Consider the following 23,139-nt stretch of genomic DNA (forward strand, 5'->3'; position numbering starts at 1 on the left):
TCAGCCCTTGCGGGGAGACAAAAGCGGCCACGCGCGGCGTTGGCTGTACCGCTTCACTGAATTGCATTGTGGGTTGTTGTGGCAGCCGTCGTGGGTGTCTATTGAGCTCACATGCCTCTACGAGCCATACTGATCCGCGGCGAGTCGCTGGATCTGTGTGTCTGGCTGGGCGGTTGATTTCACTGCGGTTTTATTCGCGGAGGGCGCGCGCGCGGAGTGGATTGGGAGCCGGGTGTTATATTTTACACCTCTTCTAGAAATCCGCCACGCGGATTGCAGCTTTAAGCTTGCCAAAGTAGGCTCATTATAACCGTGCTAATTAAATGTTCGGCATATTTTTTTTTTATAAATGTACCCGCGGCACAGAGAGCGCGTGAACAGAATAGTTTAATGGGGATGTGCTGCAGGACGAAGTGTATTGTTATCCCGGTGACACGACTGCCACGCGGTAGTGTCACAACGGCCGTTCGGCTGTTAGTTTTTGCTTCATTGAGGGTGGAGCGGTGATGCGGCAGAAGGTGCATTGTGCTCTGAACCCAACCAGCTGAGTTGTATTCCCGATCACGGCGAACATCAGTGGCGAGGTGATACCAACCCGCAGTAACTAGCCTGGTCTGTAACGAGTAAGGTCAAAAAACCCCATGATCTACGCTACATAAGAAGGTCTATGTCCCGCAGTGTATTGATAAAAGGGGTTTGACATGTAAATGGGTGTAATAAAGGCAGAAGTGGTTACCTCTGGCTGGTTACCTATGGCTGGTTACCTATGGCTGGTTACTTATGGCTGGTCACTGGTCAGGTGGCTCAGAGTTAAAATCCAGGTCGGGGCTAGACTCAGCCCATCACCCCTGCGGGGTGTATAAAATAGGTAGCACTTTGTGACAAAGTCGACCGTGCTTTGTCCTATGGATATGCTGTACTCACCCCCGTCATAGGAACGTGGGATTTCCATCACCGGCTCATTGCTGCGTGCGTCTGTGGCTACGACCAGCAAACCCTTATCGCCCATGGACGACACGACTTCTCAGCACCGCCCACGTGTTTCAAGTCGAAGGGTGGCGGCGTATCTGCAAATCGCCGAGACAACGCCGGCGAATGGCCGAATCGCTTCGGACCGCATTTGAGAATCTCTGGAGTGGTTTGCCCTTCACGGGGACCATTCGACACCGTCTGGGCTACATCCGTCGTCTCGCGACGCTTGTGTTGGAGCGAGGCAATCAACTGTACTACCGACGCGACTGCTGAATTCAATGACCTCGGAGTTCCATCAGAATTTTCCTCTTTTTTATCGCTCAAAATTAAACGAATACAAAAAACCCATACACAGCATAATTCTTACCAATAAACCAGACAGGTGGATGCATATTTTTGTTGTTGTTGTTGTTGTGTCTTAGTAAAGCAAACAAAAAGGCACGCCATTGCACACGAGAGCTCTGTCCACAACCCGAGCATGCACCGATATTTAAATCCACGTTTAAATCGCACGTTTTGTTGTTGTTGAGCAATGCAGAACTCCCCTTTATTAAAAAAAAACCGAGATCGCCTTTCGTTGTTTGACCAGTCATGCGATGATCGTAAATAAAAAAATAAAAGCTCGCCGAACAGAAATAAACAATGACTACCCATTTATTTATTATGATGTAAAACTCTCACAGAGGTGCTGGCACGTAATATATATTTTTAAAACATCGCTTAACAAAAAAAAGTTATTAAAAATTAAAGAAACGACCAAAAAAAATTCCCTTCCCCCCCAAAAAAAATATTTTCCACCATTATGTACAATTAATTTGTCGGGGAAAAAAAGAAACACATTTTAAAACAATGTACAGTATACAAAAAGGTCAAGAATGTGTTTTGTGAATTCTATTTACACAACCAATATATGGTGAAAGGCTTTTCTTTTTGCAATAAACTAGTGTTTTTTTGTTATCTTTATGTTAAAAAACATAAATGACACTGATGAATGGCTTAGTTTTTTTGTTTTTTTCCGCCCGGGGGCAAGCCACGGCGAGTGGCTGATGGCATTTCGACAGTGCCCCCCCCTGCCCGCGCCCCCCTCCCCAAACAAACGGATCGCTCTGCAGCCCCGTGTCCCCGCCTGTGTATTCATTATCTCGTTATTACGTCGCACCAGCAGATGGAAATAACCTGCATAGAATCCCATTTTTAAGGGGGGGGGGGGGGGGGGGAGGAGGTTGCTAGGCAACGATGCCACCAGCCTCTGCCATCCCAACACGGAGAGCGTGACTGCGCCACACACAACGGAATGGCCCCCTTCGTATATTCTGCGTAACCCTGCCATGCACGCATTAGCAGCCTCGAGTGAATAAGTACGGGCGCTAACGATTAGCTGCGGGGCATTCCGGTTTTGTCAGGTGTGCGCGCGCGTGCTTGCGCGCGTGCTTGCGTGCGAGTGCGTTAAAAAATGTACCATGACGGTATTTATTTCTCCCGTGTTTTCAGCCGACCGTCAAGTTCGCGCCCCCAGTGGCTTTGGGCGGCGGCAGGGTGCATCGTCGATCGACACCGCCACGGGCTCGGCAGTATTGCAACGAAGGTCACGCGCGCGCGCGCACCGCTCAGCAGCGCCCGCACGCTCGCTCGCTCGCCCGGCTGAATCGTCCGGCTCTGCGACGCGCGCGGCGAAATATCGGCGGCTGCGCTCTGAGGGTGACGCCAAGAAGAGGGGGACCGGACGCATGCACCGAGCCTCCCCGCCCATGGGAGGCGAGGGGAATGGGGGGGGGGGGGCAACGGGCTGGCTAAAGAGGAGGCTTGGGGGAGGGGGGGGGTCACTCACAGGGTAGGGGGCTACAAGGGGATACGCCCCGGCTGTCTCGCGCATGGCACGGCACGGCCGGGAGGTCTTCCGTGCGCCTCTCTCTCATCATCATCACCGACCCGGTGGCTTCTGCTGCTATCGGACGCAGCAGCCCCCGGCCGTGGCAACTCGCATCTGTTCCCAAACGGCCGCTTTAGAGTATGCATACAATATATTACACGCGCTCGCATATACATAATGTATTGTGTCTGTGTCTTTTGTATCCTTCTCTTTAGGGTACATTAGCCCGAAGCGTTAAGCCCCACTGTCTAATACGCACGGTCAAGCAATGCTGCGCTCTTAATTGTACAACGCAAGCTGTGGGGGCAAAGTAACGCGGTGCTGGCTGACAGGAACGTAAGCCGGCAGGCTACAACCGTCGCAAGCATTCAAATCATAATCAGTCCTGCCTGATTGCCTTTGGTCGTAATGCTTAGCAGTGAGTAGGACATAGTCAAAGTGCTTAACACTGCCGCATTGAATTAGGAATGTAACGAAGACGGAATAATTTTTTTTTTCATCAATGTTTTTTTTGCGTTATTGTAAGTTTTAAGAACAACCAGAATCAAGACACCGGTACGTGGGTTCGCGAGGGCCAGGAGTTGGGGCCATCAAAGGTGCTGGGACGGTACATTGCACGTCGTTACACTATTGCGTCGAAACACGCCAAACACTGCATGGGTTAGTGTCGATCAACACTGTCCAATGAATACAATTTTAAAAAGAAAACAAAAACTGGCACTTGTCATAGAAGCGTGACATGCTCAGCTACGTAACCTTTAAAAAAGATGCAACTGCATCCTTGCTAGCCATATTTGTTCCATTTTCTCTTTTTCACTCATCACCATCACTTTATTTTTTTTAATATTCCACTTTATATTCGTCGTTTTCAAACCCATTTCATTTTCTTTCTCATTCTTTCAAACGGACCCCGGCCCGGGTCCACGGTAGCGTCGCGACCGGCGCTCGCTACGGGACGGCGTGTTCGGCCGGCTCCACCTTCTGGTGCTGCTGCTGCTGCTGTTGCTGGTGCGTCTCCGGCACTTTGAGGAGCTGCGGCAGAGGGCTGCTGGGCGACTGCGCCTGCTGCTGCAAGTGACTGCTGCTGCTGCCGCTGCGCCCGCCGCCGTTGCTGTGCGCGCTGAACGTACGCGGCACGCCCGCCGATCCGCCCGTACCCCCAACGCCAACGCCGCCGCCAACGCCACCACCTCCACCTCCACTTCCCACAGCTCCCGACCCACCGCCACCGCCGCCGCCGCCACCGCCGCCACCGCCGCCCCCGTCTCTCAGCATTGCCGCCTTCTGCTTCTGGCGGTTGCGCGACTGCACGAGGCTGAAGACGACGGCGGCGAGCGAGTTCTGTCCGGCGAGCCGTCGCGGGTACGTGACGAGCGGCGTGGGGCTCACGCGGCCGATCAAGAAGTAGGTCCTCAGCTTGCCCTCCTGCTCGCTGATGCCCTTCACGTAGATCTCGTCGCGGTACTCGAAGGCGAAGCCGCGGCCGCGCAGGATCTGGTAGGTCTCCTCGGGCACCTGGATCCGGCTGCTGAGGCCCGTGCTGTCCATGCGGCTCGCCAGGTTCACCGTCTTGCCCCAGATGTCGTACTGCGGCTTCCGCGCGCCGATGACGCCCGCCACCGCGGGGCCCTGGCAGATGCCTGCGGAACGCGTGGCGTGCCGCAGCCGAACGGGAAGACGAGCGATGATGATTTTACATTTTTATTTATTCATGTTATTTTTACACTTAGGGAGCACGGGCCCTAAAATCCGCAATGCGAAGCAGTCAGCAACTGACGGCATCATAACTCCATCTTGGCTCTTTCGGTAAAGTCACGTAGAAGGAAAATAATAAAATAATTAAACATAATAAATTCTCATGACGTTTCGGCCACAACGCAAGCAGCCGGCTGCTTACGTTGTGACCGAAACGTCGTGAGAATTATTTTATTATGTTTTATTTTTATTATTTTATTATTTTCCTTCTACGTGACTTTACCGAAAGAACCAAGAAGATGAATCCCTGCAGTCACGAAAGCTTTAAATCGAAAGGCATCATAACTATTTAACTTTTTTTTCAAATTTTACCAGGTAAGGCGCACTGATGCTATATAGCTCATTTTCAGAAGCGACCTGGCCACACAAATGGATTGTCTCAATGAAGTCGCTTATTGCGTGGACATTTATAACAACCAAATACTCTGTAAATGCATGTTGATTCTAAATGTCGAGGGAAAAACCGAAGGAACCGGATAAAAAAATCCACGCGACCACGGGGAAAGAAAGACATACAAATTACAAATATACAGGCATCAGGGTCAGGATGAAACCCACGACCTCCTCCATACCAGGTGTGGTAGTTAACATCTCGCCACCGCGGCATAGATGAACGTAAACACGTTTCTTGATTCGAGCAAGGTTATTGTTGTAAGAGCTTGGGAGAAGAAACGATGATGGGAGGGAATTCCAAAGTGGGAATGGACGCGATGCGGTAAGAACCAGGGCAGCCTGAAGTATGGTTAAACAACCCCGGTGACGAACATGTCGTGGATGTAAAATTCCGCCTCTCCTCCTCCCTGCCAACCCACATTAACCCATACCAACCGGCACTAACCCACACTCACCAGCAATAATCCACACTTACACGCACTAATCAGCACTAACCCACACTAACACGCACAATGAAATATGCATGTGGTGCTAAAGAAGTGCAACATACATGCGTACAAATGACCACAACGACCGACAGGCAAGGTCGTAATTATAATACATATTGGGGGGGGGGACACATCCCCCCCCCCAATATTCAAATATGCTCAAAAGGCCCCCCCCAATATATTGCTATAAAACAATAATTGCTATGCTATGTAAATAAAAACAACACTTTACTAAACCTTGGCCACAATATCTGGACTTGTCTTCATGTAAATCAATGTATAGATTTATGTTTATATGATTGTGGTTATGGTTGTACTTTATTAATCCCTAATCTCTGCCGTTACATACAATGAAACAAGAAAAGGTAAAAAAAGTAAAAACAGAGCAATGTAATACAATACACTATTAGACATTTTTGTAAAAAATAGTGCTAGTGAATTTTTTAATATTTTAGGAAAGAAATTAGTTTAAAAATTTAGATATTTTTCTGGGTTGGGACCCCCAGACACCCTGGAAGATTTGCCCCCCCCCCAATGTTGACTCCATGGCTACGGCCTGGCCGACAGGGCATAGAGAGGGCCTTCATCCAGCAATGGATCACTGTTATTATTAGCGATGCATTAACATTAGCACCATCTCATTGCGGCCCTGTCTGCTGTAAGCAATCATCCCCGAGTTAGCCACTTCACCGGGGGGCTTGGTGGTTATCGGCCTGCCACCGCTCTATCTCGTTATGTCCGGTAATGGGCCAACGCAATTGCACCCGTTGCTATTTTTCACAGTAACTGCCCCTTGCCGTGCTGGGCGCTCGCTGGGAAATTAGGGCTTCTGTAGAAACAGTGGCACTCGTAATAGGCGGGTGGGGAGGGGGCGGTGGTTAGGGGGGGGGGTGTCTCTATTGATCGATTCGGGCTGAGAGGAGATCTGTGTGCGTCGCGTGGTTGCCGACTTCTTCGCTGTGCCAGATCGAGAACCGTCAATGCCACCACCACCCCCTCGCTGCCAACACTCTCTACTCTCCGACAGATGATCGCGCACAGGCTGCGAGGTCGACACAGATGCGCGTGTAAAGCACTTGAGTGCGTTCTCTACCAGTTGTGAATGCGTTTCCTCTGGGTTCTCTGGTTTCCTCCCCATAGCTAAGAAGATGCACGTTACCCCGAGCTCTCAATACTCTGATAGTGCGCTGTTTTTGAGTTGTACGCCTTTTGGCGTCATCTGGTCCAACACCAATGGAGACTAGGCTCTAAGAAAAGCTGTCTCGGGTGTGGACCAATCAACTTCAAGGACAGTGCATATCATTATCATTAAATTTCGATTTAAAGCTTTCGTGACTTCAGGGATTCATCTTCTTGGTTCTTTCAGTAAAGTCACGTAGAAGGGAAGTAATAAAATAATAAAAATAAAACATAATAAAATAATTCTCACGACGTTTTGGCCACAACGCAAGCAGCCGTCCTCTTCTACGTGACTTTACCGAAAGAACCAAGAAGATCATTATCATTATCAGAGTTGTTTCTTTTTGTTTGCATTTTGACTGCTTGTGTTGTGGTTATTGCAAACATGATGCCTTGTATAAAGGTGTCAGTTTTGTACCAGTTTAAAGGGTAAAAACCTACTACGAGATGCACGTTGTAACTGCAACTCGCACTCACAATGTGTGCCTTCTTGCCCATCGCTTACAGACTTCATGCAAGGCAGTATGCACGTGTCCTCCAAGATCTGAACCCACAGAATCCAACCATCTGCCCTTCAGTCTTCCAATTGGTCTCCGCTACACCCAACTTTACTTCCTGGGCAATGGGCGTTTGAGGGTTATCACGTTGTTACCAGGATGCCCGCACCACCCCCTAAGCTATGCGAACGTACCCACGCGGAGCTCGAAGTTGTTGAAGGAGTGCGTGTTGATGTCTCGCAGCGTCTCCTTCATGGCCAGCGCGAAGTCGGCGAGGCAGCTGAGGTGGGCCCACTCGTCCTCGGAGTTCTGGCACACGCACGCAGACGCACGCACGGAGACGCACACACACGCAGACGCACGCACGGAGACGCACAAACACGCAGACGCACACACACGCACGTTCACAGACGCACACACACGCAGACGCACACAGACTCACGCACGGAGACGCACACACGCAGACGCACGCACACAGACGCACGCACGCACACAGACGCACGCACGGAGACGCACGCCCCGGCCATCGGTGTTTAGTCGGTGAATAAAATCACCGTGGCAGTGCATCATCGATTTACCTACACGCAGTCTCTGATTGCAGGCCCAGGAGGTCAAACGGCGGCCAGAAACAAACAGAACGATGAAACTTGTGGTGGGTAAGAGTTTAGCGCGTTTCTTGTCATTGAGCAAGCTCACTGTAGGAGCTTGTTGGGAAAAAAATAGACGATGTTGATGATGATGATGGTGGTGGTGGGAGGAGGAGGAATCTCAAAGTGGAGCGGTCCGAGGGAAGAAGCAGGAATATAAGTGAGGGGGGTGGTGGTTGAGTTTCATTCATCACAGTGTGGTGGATGTAACTCAACCGCTGTCAGTCTGAGAGGCAGACCGGGCCGTTGACGTTCTTCATAGACAGGTGAGAAACCATCAAGCCAGCGTGGTGAGGTATGGACAAACAAACGCCGTGGTCTACGTGGTGTGGCAAGGCCTTCATCCAGCAGTGGATTGAGAAAAGGGCTGCAACGTTTTTTCAAAGAACCACTGAGGGAAGACTGATGGTACAGTGGCCAAGGGCATTGCACTACAAACGTGGAATTCTGAGTTCGACCCCCAGCCACGGCTGCCATCAGTGCCCAGCGATAATCTCAACTGGTCCTGGGCCCCCACCCCTACACCAACCCACACTGACCGACGCGGCTAAGTGTGGCCAAGCAACTCCCAATGCCCGGGTGGTGGCGTGGTGAGGGCCTTCCTCCAGCAGTGGATTGACAAGGGGGCTGTAAATAACATTTTTGCTCTTATTCTCAAGGTTACAATCTCAGTCTACATAACATGTACCTACGTTGAACTTCTTTTGCACCGTACGTAGCCAGCCGTGCAAATCGGAGGTGCGGAAAGAAAGTTGGGCAAGCAACCCAAGCAGGATGTTCATCAATAAGGATCATCATTCTAGATTTGAAGCTTTCGTGATGGCAAGGATTCATACTCGTAGGTTTTTTCGGTAAAGTCACGTAGGTAAAAATAAAAATAATAAAATAAAATAATAATAAATAAAAATAAATTAATTAAATCACGACGTTTCGGCGGGCAACACAAGTTTCCGTCTTCATCTTGATACAGTAAATTTGGCTGTGACGGTCCCACCTGAAGACGGAAACTTGTGTTGCCTCCGAAACGTCGTCATTTAATTTAGATATTTTCATTCATTATTATATTATTATTATTAATTTGTATTTATTACCTACGTGACTTTAACGAAAAAAAACCCTAAGAATAAGGATCCTGACAACTCAGGAAAGAGACTTCCTTGAATAAAAAAAAATACTTTACAGATTTGTATTGGATTACTCGCGAGCTTAACCCAACACTTGCACGTGGAGGAGACTCTGTGAAGCCCTCAACTTCTTTGCGACACGATGCGATGAATATCACGTTTTGGCGGGGCGGGATTTGTATTCGCCCCTGGGGTAACACACTTGTTTTGATTTTTTAACGCCAAACTTCTCGGAACACTCTGCTCCGCATAATTCACCTGGGTACGAAGCCCACTCGCAACTCACACACGGTGCCATAAGCCCAATTGGTGCAACGGATTGTACGGAACAACAACAACACGCAAATGAAAAAGTTATGATGGCAGCGGTGTAAATTGCCCCGTACCAATTATCGTCGTTGTTACAATCTCACCTTGAAACGGGGATGTTATTCTGTCGTCCAATTTGCGTATCGGTGGATCTTTTTTTGGTTGTTGGGTCTGGGCAAACACTCGTGTCCATGATTTGCAAGTTTCCTTATTATCATCCACGCGGCTTTAATAGCTGCCGCGAAATCATAACTCATATAAACGACGTTATATAACATTACAATGTTCTTTTAAAAAAGTGCGGAACTTTCGGGATGTGTAAAAAAAGAGGCACGAACGGTAAAGATAATAGCGGCGGGGTTAAAGAGAGTCTCAGGCCAATCATTTCACCGATCTAAACGCCACGTGTTCAGGAGCGGGTAGGGAAAAAGGGACACCGTTTTGGTGACATTAAATGTACATGTATTTACGCATGGAATTAAACACCCCGGTGCAACAACGGTGGGATGATTTTGATGAAGGACAAAAGCAACTCACGTAGGCAATGAGTCATGGGGTTAGGGGGAGTCGGGGACATGGCAGAGCAGTAGTTAGCGCAGTGCGCAATGAAGCCGGTCACCTGAATTATATTCTTGGACAAGGTTAACATGATTTAAAGCTTTCGTGACTGCAGGGATTCATCTTCTTGGTTCTTTCGGTAAAGTCACGTAGAAGGGAAATAATATATGATATTATTATATAATAATATTTTATTATTTAATTATGTTTAATTTGTATTATTTTATTATTTCCCTTCTACGTGACTCCACTGAAAGAACCAAGAAGAAGGTTAACATGGGCGGGCAAGTGATTTCTGAGCCGTTCCTGGCCCGATCACCTACCTTCGCCAACCCATGCTGATTAGCACGGTGAAGTATGCTCAAACAACAACAACAACACTGTATGTTTCTAGAACTTCTTTCGCACCGTACGAAGCCAACCGTGCTAATCGGAGGTACGGGAGAAAGCAACAAACTAAACACAAAAAAGCAGTTCTAAAGAAATTCGTTTTCAATTTAGATTTAAAAGTGCATAGCTCCGGTGGCTTCATAATATCGGAAGGAAGAGCGTTCCAGACGGCCGCAGAAGCGCATCTGAAAGCGCGATGCGGTGACCGTCTTTGTTCGAACAGTGTGGGTAGGCCTTCATCCAGCAGTTGACTGACACAGGCTGTAAATGAGGATTATTATGAATAATGTAAAATGGCTCGCATGATAAAAATTGTCAGGAATTGAACCAATGTACTCACAAAAACATTAAAACTTGAATCGGATTGTGGCTGTTTTATTATTATTATTATTATCATTCGGAGAGGAAAAAAGAAACAAATCAAGTGCAATTTCTTATCTTGAAAGATAGGGCAATTGACTTTGGCAAGTATGGATCTTGATTTAATGAAGGAAATTTGAGCTGAGGGTTTCAATGGCATTCTCTCCGCCTGAAACGTATCTCGCTCCTTTGATCTCAGCGGGGTTTTCAATATTCAGTCGAAAACGCCCCGGGGCTCGCCGGGTGCCCAATTAAGTTGCCCAACGAGACCGAATAACCAGCACCGCAGACCCATTGAGCAGGGCCAACCGTGAATTAAAAAATATAATAACATTCCAATCCCCTCTCTCCCCACCTTCCCCCCCTCCCTCTCACCTCTACTCCCCTCCCTCCACCTTCCCCCCCTCCCTTTCACCTCCCCTCCCTCCACCCCCCCTCCACCCCCCCTCCCTCTCACCTCCCCTCCCTCCCTCCACCTTCCCCCCCTCCCTCTCACCTCCCCTACCCTCCCTCCACCCCCCTCCACCCCCCCTCTCTCTCACCTCCCATCCCCTCCCTCCACCTTCCCCCCTCCCTCTCACCTCCCCTACCCTCCCTCCACCCTTCCCCTCTCCCACCTTTCCTCCCGACTCCCCTTTAAAGTCGCTACTCCCCCCCCCCCCATCGTGCCCTTATACCCGCGGTAATGCCACGAGCGAAGGACGCTGTCGTCAAATCCCTCATCTTGAGTGTGTAGACACATCGAGGCTGCATATTGCAGCATATAGCCTGTAACATACTTTTTGGGTTAGATCGCGTAAATATATAAATACGTCGTTAAACCCGCCACCACCCGACTCAGATTGTAAATGTTGTGGCTTGGCTCGTTTAACGACATATTTATATTTACACGATGATCTAACCCAAAAAAACTTGTATTGTGGAGGATATTGGTCGCGAAATCTTTACCGAAAGAACCAAAGAGTATGGATCCCTGCAGTCACGAAAACTTCAAATCTAGATTGTAACATAGTGTTGGGGAAAGTTATTTTAAGCGAGCACCTATGAAGGCCGGCACGGCACGCGAGTGGGCATGGGCCAACACCACTCCCGGCCGCCTTTGCCTCCCCAGTGGCGATGTTTACACAGCACACCAGGTACTCGTTTGAGGCTGAGTCGACCTCGGGGAGGCCCAGGGCCGCCCTTAGATAATCGTCACCGGTGTTACCCCGCGAGCAGGCATCGAACCCGGGTTGGCACGGGCTCGTAGCGCAACCACCACCACCTGCACCGTGACCACTCCGACCGCAGTCACCTGTTTTTCGGGAGAGAGCCCCGACGCGGCCATGTAGGTGCTGCCGATGGTCTTGATCTTCTCGATGTCCTGGAACCTCTCCTCCCCGAGCAGCTGCAACAAACGGGTGGTGTCACCAACAAATCGCCATCGCGTCGAAGGGTTGCACTTAACCGGCTGACAAAGGCTGACCGCGGCCGTCAGCCTGCCGGCAGCGATGGGTGGTGGGGTGACGATTACCGCACCGCGTGTCTAATCCCAGTTGAGTAATTCTGCGGTGTAATTGTCAAATTTGGCAAAAGTCAGACCCGCGACATCGGCACGCGGCGGCGGCGGCCAACGCTTACGAGCGACGCCACGGGGGGGGGGGTCTTTAACGTCCGTCGCGACGAACGCGGCGACTGCGACCCGCGACGGCGAGTGGGACTTGACGGAGCTCGCCCCGTTGCTGTTTCATCTGCCAGGCGCGTGGGGAGGTCAAACCTGGTGACCTCGTTCACCTGCGACGGCGGCGGGAGTGGGCGGGCGATGAGCGTGTGGATGACGCAAGCTCGTGGTTGTTGCTGTCGTAATCACGAGCGGAACGTCACAGTACTCGATTTGTAAACGTCGTGGGTTTACTCTCTAACACACAACCGGCGTGCTGAAGTTGTCACTAATCGGGCACGTTCTGTTTGCGTGACGAGTCTTACTAATTTGCTGTGTCGACTGGTGGCGGGTTTATCAGCACGTTCATATTTACGCGATCTAACCCCCCCAAAAAAAACCCTTTATTGTGGACAATATTGGTAACGAAAGCCTGCTTGTGTTTAACTGACCACAGCCCAATTTCTGCAAACGACGAGAAAGCCATGGGACAGAAGGGTGCCAGCAAGCTGCAAACAAACCAGAGCTACGACCAGCTGTAAACACAAAGCGCGGTCTCCGAATGGGAACAAAAAAAGCCCCCCACCGCCCCCGTCACGCCTCGAAAGTGTATCGCTCCTTGTCCATGGCCGTCACCCAGATGCCGAACAACAACAACAACCGGCGGTGGCCGTGTGGAGGTGCTTGTTGTTGCTGTTGTCAAACCGTGAACGCACCTCGTCGAAGTCGGCAATGATCTCGTTGAGGAGGCGGAGGCACTCCACGCCCTGGTTGTTGCTCTCCGTCTGCGAGTAGAAGTCCGCGAACTCGGGGATGGAGGCGAACATGACGCCCACCTTCTCGTACTGCTGCGAGTAGAGCTCCTGGCGGAAGCAGAGGCGGCGACGTGGTGTGACGTGGTGTGACGCGGTATGACGTGGTGTGACGTGGTGTGACGCGGTGTGACGTGGTGGTGTGACGTGGTGTGACGCGGTGTGACGTGGTGTGACGTGGTGTGACGCGGTGTGACGCGGTGTGACGTGGTGTGTGACGTGGTGTGACGCGGTGTGACGTGGTGTGACGTGGTGCGGCGTGGCGCGTCGTCGTGGTATAGCGGTGGTTGTGTAGTACGAGGTCGTGTGGCTACTGGAACCCCGCTTAAAAAGTTGACGGAAGGCGACTGAGCCGATGGGGAAGATAGCCTCGCCCGTAGCACGGGCTGCACTCGACAAGTTGATTCGGCCGTAAAATAATTTTAAAATCAGTAGGGTGTGCAAGCGTGTGCGGCGTGGTGCGATGTGCCGCAGGACGATGACGCGCCGACCCACAGCCCCCCCCCGGATGGCGCGTCAACGGCAGCTGCGTGGGACGTAGGCTGCCCACTCCACGTTACGTGGCACGCGCGGCGGGCAGCTCACGGGAGGGAGAGGTTGTCAAAGACCGTGTTGGAGCGGCGCGAGAGCCACGCACGGCCGCCACCTGCGGGCTTTGGAAGTGCAATTGTGCCGATGTCTCATCCTGCCGTCGCATGGGATGGGCAAGCATTGCCGGCTGGACTGCAATCTATTCAAGTGCGGCAGCAGCAGCAGCGGCAGCGTTCTACACAGTTGCCAACAAAGGCTTCGCTTCATGGTGACGCGCAGTGCACGGGGCAGCTTATTTTTGATTTAATGATGACCTTCATTCATTGCTGGTGATGACGACAACGACGACTCAGTGTGCTGAATCTAGCAATGCACGTCAGGGTAGTGCAGTGTGCAGCGTGTGGCGCTGCTCAGCTCCTGTGCGGGATCTGGATGGATCATTGCCTCGCGGGACCGTGGGAGAGGCCTTCGCCCAGCGGTGGATAGACCATAGCCAACGGTAATGACGGTGATGACGAAGATGTAATGTTAAGACGAACACTTCTGGGCGAGGAAAGTCAATGACATTCGACGGTTTGTTTTCTTTGCAGCAACCGCACGTATTTTAACCTATTTTTAACCCATTTCTGAGAATGTTTTGATTTTCAATCACTGCTGCGGAGGCTTTCATCGTTCGCCAAGCGCTCCGAGACGCCGCGGCGGGGCGAGGGCCGCTCCACCGAGGACGAAGCATCGCCGCGCACCGCTCTGTGCGACGGTCGCGTCCTCGTCGCCCCGCCGTCAGCTCGGCTGTTTGGAGGGCAGCAGAGAAGGGCCGGTGGGCCCGCTCTCCGTTCGGCTCCTTGAGCGCGTGAGGCTGCTTTGTTGGGGACAGACGGCTGCCTGAGATAGCCACCACCACCACTAGCACCACCTCGACCCCCTTCTCCCAGCAACGGCTTCACAAGCGCTCGCCACAAATGAATGGCGACACCCTCGCCGATCTCGTCAAGGAGGGTAAACCATCGCGCTAAACTCCCGTCTGTCCGTCGGTCTGTGTGTGTGTGTGTGTCTACCTATCAGATCCGTGTCTCTGTATGTCCATCTATCGGTCCTCCCAGCCCTATAGAGCGAGCTCTCGTGGAGGAGGCCCTTCCCGCAGCAGTATCATGAGCAAAAAAAACACTTGCAGGGCTGCACCCTTACCTCGTATCCATCACTGGCAATTGCAAGCTGTGGACGTGCGAGCGAGTGATGAAGAAAGGGGGCTGTGTGAAGCGGGCAGCAACACAGAGTGCTTGCCACAAAATAACCGCAATGACTCGCTGGTCTCGTCAAGAAGCATAAACCATCACAACAACTCGGGTCATCGCAGGAGCAGCAGCGGCCTTTGGTTAGCCGTCGAACGAAGACGGTCACCGTTCCGCGGCCGTCTGGAACTCTCTTCCATTCCGTTATTCGGAAGCCACTGGAGCTATGCAACTTTTAAATCTCGTTTGAAAACGCATTCATTTTTATGTTTAGTTTCTCGTCCTTCCCTCGCACCTCCGATGAGCACGGTCGGCTATGTACGGCGCGAATGAAGTTCAACATACATACATCACGTGACGGCCCTCGGGCTTGGTGGTGCGGTCCACGATGGCTCTTGGAGTGGCCCAGCGGCGAGAGATATTGCTCCATATAACGAGATGCGTATTAGCGAGATGAAAGCTGTCGACAGGAGGTCGAGATTCGCGAGGTGACAGGATACGCGGCAGCTCGATTCGAGACCGCGCATCTCAGCGTGCCGCGCGCTTCTGGAAACCCACCACCCCCCCGCTCCCTCGGGCGGCATTCGAAGGCCACTGGGGGTTGACGAGCCGCGAGGGTCACTCACATCGTTGTCGCGGTCCTTCTCCAGGAAGTACTGCGCCACGTGGTTGGGCAGGATGTTGCGCAGGAGGTTTTCGTTGTGCTCGCGCAGCTCCCGCATGTCGTCAACCTCCTGGCGCGCCTGCAGCCGCCACAGGAAGTCGAGGCGCGCCGTGTACTCCAGCTGCGTGGGGGAGGGGGGGGGTTGGGAAGGCGACGCACAGCACAAGCACGTGGGGCCTTCACTGCCTGCCACCGTGACAGACGCGCGATCGCCAGCGCCAACGCTGCCATCATCTCGACATCACCACCATCTCGACATCACCGCCACCATCGCCTCGACACCGCCACCGTTACCACGACGTCGATGCTGCCACCCCAACAACACCACCACCACCCAAACACACAGCTCACCAAATGAGACTCACTAACCGAGACCCACCGCACAGCTCACCGATGCCAGTGGCCAGATCTCTGTCATCTTCTTAGGTTTTTTTGGTAAAGTCTTTACCTGACTTTACCGAAAAAACCTAAGAAGATTATTCCTTGCAGTCACGAAAGCTTCAAATCTAGAATTAGATCTCTGTCAGTTGTTGGGCAAGATTGGCAGCAAAATACTTGGAAATTGAAAAAAAAAGAGTCAGCATTCATTCGTAAGCGATTTTTCAGTGACAACGCGTACCGGAGCGGCGATCAGCGCGCCGCGTGGGAACGCGCGAGCGTGCGAGTGACACACGCGCGACGCGTCCGCGAGTTCGTGCGCGCAGGACAAATGCTCCCTTAATGGGCTGGCTTGGAAGCTTGCGTCAGCTTCTCCCGCGGCGGGGGAAGACAACAACGCATGCCGCCAGTTCTTTTCCTCACGAACAAAACGCAACTTTACTTCGAGCGTGATGCGCGCGCCAACGACGCAAATGTTCGCAGAAGCCCGATGTGGGGGCGGGTGGGGGGACATGCACGGAGCACATAGACAAAGTACAATACAACAGTGTAGAACAGAAAAATATAAGCAATAGATAAAAAAAAAATGTTTCCCAACAAAAAAATATCTCGGGTCGGTGGCACGTTCATGGTTAATACTTATGCAGCGTGGGGTTAAACATCTTTTGACGAAGCGTGCGTGTGTGTGCGCCCTATTGAACACACGTGTGCAGCGAGTGTGCGTACACGCGAGCACACGTGCCCCATAGACCCAATGACAGCGGGAAGACGCACGCACTCGAAAGCCACTGAACCGCAAACCCGGCGACCCAGAATTGAAAAAAAACCTTCGCTTGACCTTGCGGTTAAGCCAACATTTCCTCGCTTTTGTTAGAAATTCCTTGAATTTCTCGTCCGTGGCTTAAAAAAAAAACAAGAGGCAAAAAAGCAACGTTTAACCGAACCACACTCACACGCAAACGCACGCGCACACTGACTCAGAAAAGACAAAGATCCCCCGTGAAGCCTTAACAGACTTTTGGGGCAAGTGGCATTATCGACTTCTCTTCTTCTTTCGTATTGATTGATAAGAGTCAGATTAAATATGTAATTTTAGATGTGTTATCCACTCAATTGTTTGTTCAGAAGCAAAGTAGATCTGGTCAATTCAACCTTTAAAGGACTAGGGCCTATGAGGGCCGGCTCGGCACAAACAAATACAAAAATCCCCGTATAGCCTTGAACAGTAATTGGGGCAAGTGCTGTTAGCGAGTATCACCTATAAAGGCTCGCACGACACACGAGGGGGTGGGTGGCCAGCACCACACCCGGCCGCCTTTGTCTCCCCAGCGGCGATGTTTGCACACCGCACCAGGTACTCATTTGAGGCTGAGTCGACCTACGGGAAGCCAATGACCGGTTCAGATAATCGTCACTGGTGTTGGCCCTGAGCGGGAATCGAACTCGGGCCGCCGGGTTCGTAGCGCTAACCGCCACACCACCGCTCGCCACTCGGCACACAGACACACGCGCACGTGGACGCTATGCACAGCTGGAAATGAATGCACCAGCTGCCTCCTGTGTCCGTGCGTCGTAGATTGAGGTGCATTACAATGACGCTGCAAAGAGAGATGTGGCGAGCTGCATTAAAGGACTTCAGAGGAAATGCAGTAAAAAATTTCCCATCGAAATTAATTGTTAAACGAACGGGCGCTTTTCACTGGCGATATTTTATTCAATCGGGCCACTGAGCATAACGCAGTAGGAAATACCAGAAAGCACTAACATTCCAGCAAGCTCATCGTACGGGCGTGCGATTTGACGTGAGTATAGTCTGGAACTCCCGTGCCCACAGCAGGCCATGCTATGGGCTCCCTTCTCCAGTTCAAGTCCAGGTCCACGACCTTCCTGATTTCCTCTGCCTATGAACGATCGCATCTTCTTTCTCTCTGTACACGGTGGCCCAAAAGTCAGGACACACGTGGTTATTATATTTATCTGGCTTCACCACCTGCGTGTGAAATTTTAGCTGTTGCACTGCATTTACATCAGCCATACACGAGAGAAGAAGATTCTATTGATTTAAACACTGGCATACATTGTTTTTATGTTTATTCTTTCAGTTAATATTTGATCTATTATCATTATTAATATCTTTCTTCTTTTTCATTTTCATATGACATTCACAAATGGAAATAGATGTTGACTGAGTTGAGATGGAACGTAATTGATGAATGTTCAAAGATCACACACCTGAAATCTTAGAAAAAGGCCGAAATTCATTTCTAAAGATAATTCAAGAATGCATTAATGGTAAAGGAAGTCAGTTTGAACATTTGTTAAAATGAAATCATTCACCCTATTTGACTTGTTAAAAAAAATATAATAACCCTGTGCCCTGAATTTTGGGCCACCCTATATCTATAAAAAAAAAAACGTACCCAACTAATTCTGTAACCTCTTCTTGGTTCTTTCGGTAAAGTCACGTAGAAGGGAAGTAATAAAACAATAAAAAAAAACATAATAAAATAATTCTCACGACGTTTCGGCCACAACGCAAGCAGCCGTCCTCAGGTGAAGAACAGCTCTGTCAGAAAAACATTTCTGTAACGTTTACATGCTGCAGTAATAATAATAATAATCGGCAATACTAATTTTACAATCCCTTTGATGTACGCCTGCCCACGCAGTGTCGGCCACGGAGGGGTCGTCTGTTTGACCATACTTCACCACGCTGGTCGGTGCCGGCCGGCGAAGTGGTTTCGAGGGGGACGAGCGGCCTCGGACGTCACTCGACGTCAGCCGTGGCTGTTAATCGAACGCAGGTCGCCGGGTTCACAGTGCCGAGCGTGAATGTGGCTTGTTGGGTGCGATCGCCACCCACTTCGCTGTTCTATATATACATACCTCTCTCTCCCAATTGCACTGCAATTGCATCATAATCAATTTAGATCAAACAATCCCATCAACACGTAGAAGGCACCAAAGCCGTAAGAGACTTTTGGGGCAAGTGCTGTTCGCGAATAGCACCTATGAAGGCCGGCACGGCACACGAGGGGGTGGGTTACCAGCACCACGCCTGGCCGCCTTTGTCTCCCCAGTGGCGAAGATTTACGCACCGCACTAAGTACTCATTTGAGGCTGAGTCGACCTAGGGGAGGTCCAGAAACGGTCCAGGTAATCGTCACCGGTGTGTTGGCCGCGAACGGCAATCCAACTCGGGTCGCCGTGTTCGTAGCGCAGCGCGCCCACCGCTCAACGCGTACACGCGCGCACTCACGCGCACGCAGCCGGAACGCGCGCTACATGCACGCGGCCACGTGCATCTCCCCCGCCACGTGTAGGCCTGCAACACGCGTCACCCGACGCCACCACCACTGTCGCTTGCTCACTGCGGCATCGCATCGCCTTGCCTTGTGCCGTAACGTTATTTATTACTCATGCGGCAGCAGCGGCGGCAGCAGCAGCACATTTCCTCCCGCTCACACGTCCATGTTGATACCGCTACACCCCGCACTCCGCGTTGCGTTATCTGTCCCTGCGACATCACCCTGGGGCGTGCGCGCCCTACCACTCAGCGGGGACAGGCCTCTCTTCCGCCACGCGCACACGCAACGCACACAAAGATTCCCTGTTGGCGAGCACCTGTGAAGGCCGGCATGGCACACAAGGGGTAGGTGGGTGGCCAGCACCACGCCCGGCCACCTTTGTCTCCACAGTGGCGACGTGTACACGACGCACCAGGTAGTCATTTGAGGCTGAATCGACCTAAGGGAGGCTGAGGAGCGGTTCAGATAATAAGCGTCACTGGTGCGTCGTTGTGAGCGGGAATTGAACTCGGGTCGCCGGGTTCATAGCCGAGCAGCTGACGACTTCGCTGTGGATCATTATTCATTATCCTAAGCATGTGTAATGACAGGGTGACACCTGTTGGCCTGGACTGGTAATTGCAGTCATGGCTGCAATACGCAATGCCTTATAATAAGGGGGGTGTATTTGGGGTGAAGGTGAAAGGTGGAGTCAGTCGAGGGGAACCGGCTAGAAAGTTCTGGAAGGGGGCGTGGCCAGAGGTGGATATCCGCCCGTGCCGGGGCGGATATCAGGAGGACCGAACCAGAAGTTCGGTGCTGTTTGGAGTCCTGGGTCCTTAGTGCGTCGCCGCGCGGCTGATCTGCTGCAAGGCCCTCTCCGCCGCGGTCGCTACACTAGTCGGACAGCTGAGTAGTTGTATGCCGGCGATGGGGCCGTGAGTGTTAGGATCGCCTGTGTGTGCTCTGAATAAACAAGAAGCCTTCTACTCGACGTGCCTCGCAAGCCGCTCACTACACGTGCAACCAGGGCACGCATGCACATTCACGTGCACGGTGCATGCTGCAGTGAGCTGCTCCAGCAGGGACAGCTGTCGCAAACTATTTGACGCGCACCTACTACCAAAGTGTGGCATCGGCAAGAAATGTATATCCCGTCATCATCATCGTCATCATTGTCAACATTGTCAGACGTCTTCGGACGTGTTTGCGGGTTGTACCGCGCGCTGCTCCTTGACGCGATGTCCGACGTTTCGACCTCAGCTCGTGGAGAAGCTTCCAGATAACACTGCGCCACAATGCGACACGACGCGGGAGAGCGATACCGCAGCGCACGCCGCGAAAAACCCCACACAGCTGACGCATCCTCTGTTCCGCGCGTTAGCGACGACGGAGCAGAGGGAATTTCCACCACGGTTATCTTTCTTTAGCCAGCTCCGTCTCTTACCGCCGCTGCGTTGCAGATGAACAAACTCGACCACGAAGCGAGCCGGATCGGAAACAAATCTGACAAAGGTTGCAACGGAGGGTTCCTGTTATTTGTCTTTATTTATTTATTTTTTGAGACCTTGATTTGTTTTCTTTACCAAGTAAGGACCACTGAGATATTTCGCTCTTTTTCAGACGAGACCTGGCCACATATGAAAGATCAACAAAGTGGCTTATCACGTGGAAATTGATAGGAAGCCAGATAATATCAAAGGATGTTTCTATACGTGGAGGGAAAAACCGGACGACCCGCAGAAAATCCCACACGACCACGGAGAGAGTGAGAGAGAGAAACACACGCAAACTCCAAACATACAGGCGTCACGGTCGGGATCGAACCCAAGACCCTTCCCAGCTGCGATGCGATTGCAGCTGAGATGACAAAACTGACACTCGCTCTGTGCAGGTGTGAGTGTGCGGACAGAGCCACTGGTACAGAAAAACAAACACAGCGCTGATGACTCGACTCGTGACCTGTAATTGCTCGGTTTGGCCCCGACACGCGGGACTTCTTGTACAAACAAAATCCACGGCTACTCTGGGCTACCATTCTCACGCAACCGTAGCAAAGTGAATTTTGGTCAAATATAGATGCTTCTGGATACAGGTCAGCGATGGACGTATGAATACGCCCCTTTCTCATCACATCACAGCAAGGCTGAGCCTGGATAGTGTTTTTTTTCGGCTGCCGCGGGGTACTGAGATCCAACGTACACATGCACACACTACGCACGCACAGGCACACACACACACACACAGACAGACAAAGATCCCCCGTATAGCCTTTGACAGTCTGTCGGGGCAATTGCTTCTAGATTTGAAGCTTTCGTGACTGCAAGGATTCATATTCTTAGGTTTTTTCGGTAAAGTCAAGTAGGTAAAAAATTCAAATTAATAAAAGTAAAATAAAAAATAAAATAAAAATCACGACGTTTCGGAGGCAACACAAGCTTCCGTCTTCAGGTGGAACCGTCACAGCAAAATTACTGTATTGCCTCCGAAACGTCGTGATTTTTTATTTTATTTTGATTTTACTTTAATTAATTTGAATGTTTTACCTACGTGACTTTACCGAAAAAACCTAAGAATAGGGGCAATTGCTGTTCGTGAGCTGGCACGGCACACATGGGGTCGTGGTCAGCAAGATGCCTTGCCGCCTGTGTCTCACCGCCAGTCTCTCCTTCTTGCTGCTACTGCCGGTGAAACCACTGCAGGGCCCAGAACTCGAGAGTATTTAACACAATACGTTCAATGTGTGGCAAGTCCTCGCGTAATGCGTGGCGTTCACACTGCAACGCGTTTTCACTACAATGCTGCTCTTCCATTAGAGAACACTTTTCACACAACGCGTGCCATTTTAAAGTGGAACGTGCCCTGCAGCGCTACGTCATGCACAGTGGTACGTCATGCACAGCAGTACGTCTTGTGTAGTGGTACATCTTGCGTCTCGCCAAAACTTTCTCGCTATAACATTATTCATGGGGGGGCATTGTTTTTTGCTACAACGGGGCCAGTTTTTAGGAACGTATGCGATTGGCACGGTCAAAATTGTTCATTCCCGTTGTTTGCCTTTTGGGTTGGGTCACCTTTTAACAGGTGCTCACTGCGAACACCTGTCCCAATGTTTGCATGTGTCTTTGCACAGGCAGGCGCTGGTGAAATGTGTGTGTGTGTGCATATGTCAGTCAGATCGGTTGGTCAGCCGATAACGCCCAGGGTCTGTCACGGGAACCTCCTCCCAATGAACCTTGGACACCTAAAATTGTCTCCAAAGTGTATCTAGCCTGGCATGGGCTCCACGGTGACGACACAGCCGCCTCGTGGCAACGTTGGTTGGCGTTTGTTCGTGTGTGCGTGTGTGTGTGCGTGTGTGCGTGCGTGTGTGCGTGTCTTTGTCACCAGCGCAGTGATTTGCGCACTGCCCGTTGAACCTGGCGACCTGAGTTCGAGTCTCACATTAGTAAATGGCATCTGAACCTCAGCGTCAAGCGAGCACCTAGTGCGTTGTGTAAACAGCACCGATGGGGAGACAAAGGCGGCCGGGCGAGGTGCTTGCCACATCACTCCCTCGTGTGCCTTGTTGCCCTTCACAGGTGCCCGCTAACAACACTCGCCTCAGGTGTCTGTAAAATGCTATAGGGGAGATCTTTGTCTTTGTATATACGACTACATACCAGTGGTAGACCATGGATACTGCACGTGGGAAACGAAAAGAGAACGGGGAATGAAAGAAGGAGCGTCAGGGCAGGAAGGACAGAAGGGGGAGAAGGAATGACGGGCCAAGATGTCAGGAAAGAGTGGGTGGTGATGATGATGATGAGAGGGTGATGATGATGAGAGGGTGATAATGATGATGATGTGAGATTGGTGATGATGATGTTACGTCTCAATGGGATAGAGCGTTTCCCCCTCGCACACGCGGACTTTTTTTCTTTCTTTCACGTGCTCCCGTTTGCTCCCGCATGCAAACGCGCATTGATTGGACGATAACACCTTGATACACGGAGGACAGCAGAGCTTGGACAACTGTTGGTGCAAAAGAAGTCCAACATACATACAAAGGCCACCT

General features: G+C 51.2%; 1 protein-coding gene across 1 annotated transcript in view; it reads right to left on the reverse strand.

Moving 5' to 3' along the window:
* Positions 1-1,270: 1,270 nt before the first annotated feature.
* ADCY8 (adenylate cyclase 8) overlaps positions 1,271-23,139 on the reverse strand; it is a 92,355-nt gene continuing 70,486 nt past the window's right edge. Inside the window, exons 15-19 of the mRNA XM_078600630.1 lie at positions 15,380-15,538; positions 12,898-13,044; positions 11,837-11,929; positions 7,349-7,463; positions 1,271-4,482 (exon numbers count right to left, since the gene is read on the reverse strand). Of these exons, the coding sequence (XP_078456756.1) occupies positions 3,791-4,482; positions 7,349-7,463; positions 11,837-11,929; positions 12,898-13,044; positions 15,380-15,538 (1,206 nt within the window). The 3' untranslated portion in view covers positions 1,271-3,790. The remainder of the gene's footprint in view (positions 4,483-7,348; positions 7,464-11,836; positions 11,930-12,897; positions 13,045-15,379; positions 15,539-23,139) is intronic.

Source organism: Lampetra planeri, chromosome 14 (genome assembly GCF_965212315.1).
Source record: "Lampetra planeri chromosome 14, kcLamPlan1.2.h2, whole genome shotgun sequence".
NCBI lineage: Eukaryota > Metazoa > Chordata > Hyperoartia > Petromyzontiformes > Petromyzontidae > Lampetra > Lampetra planeri.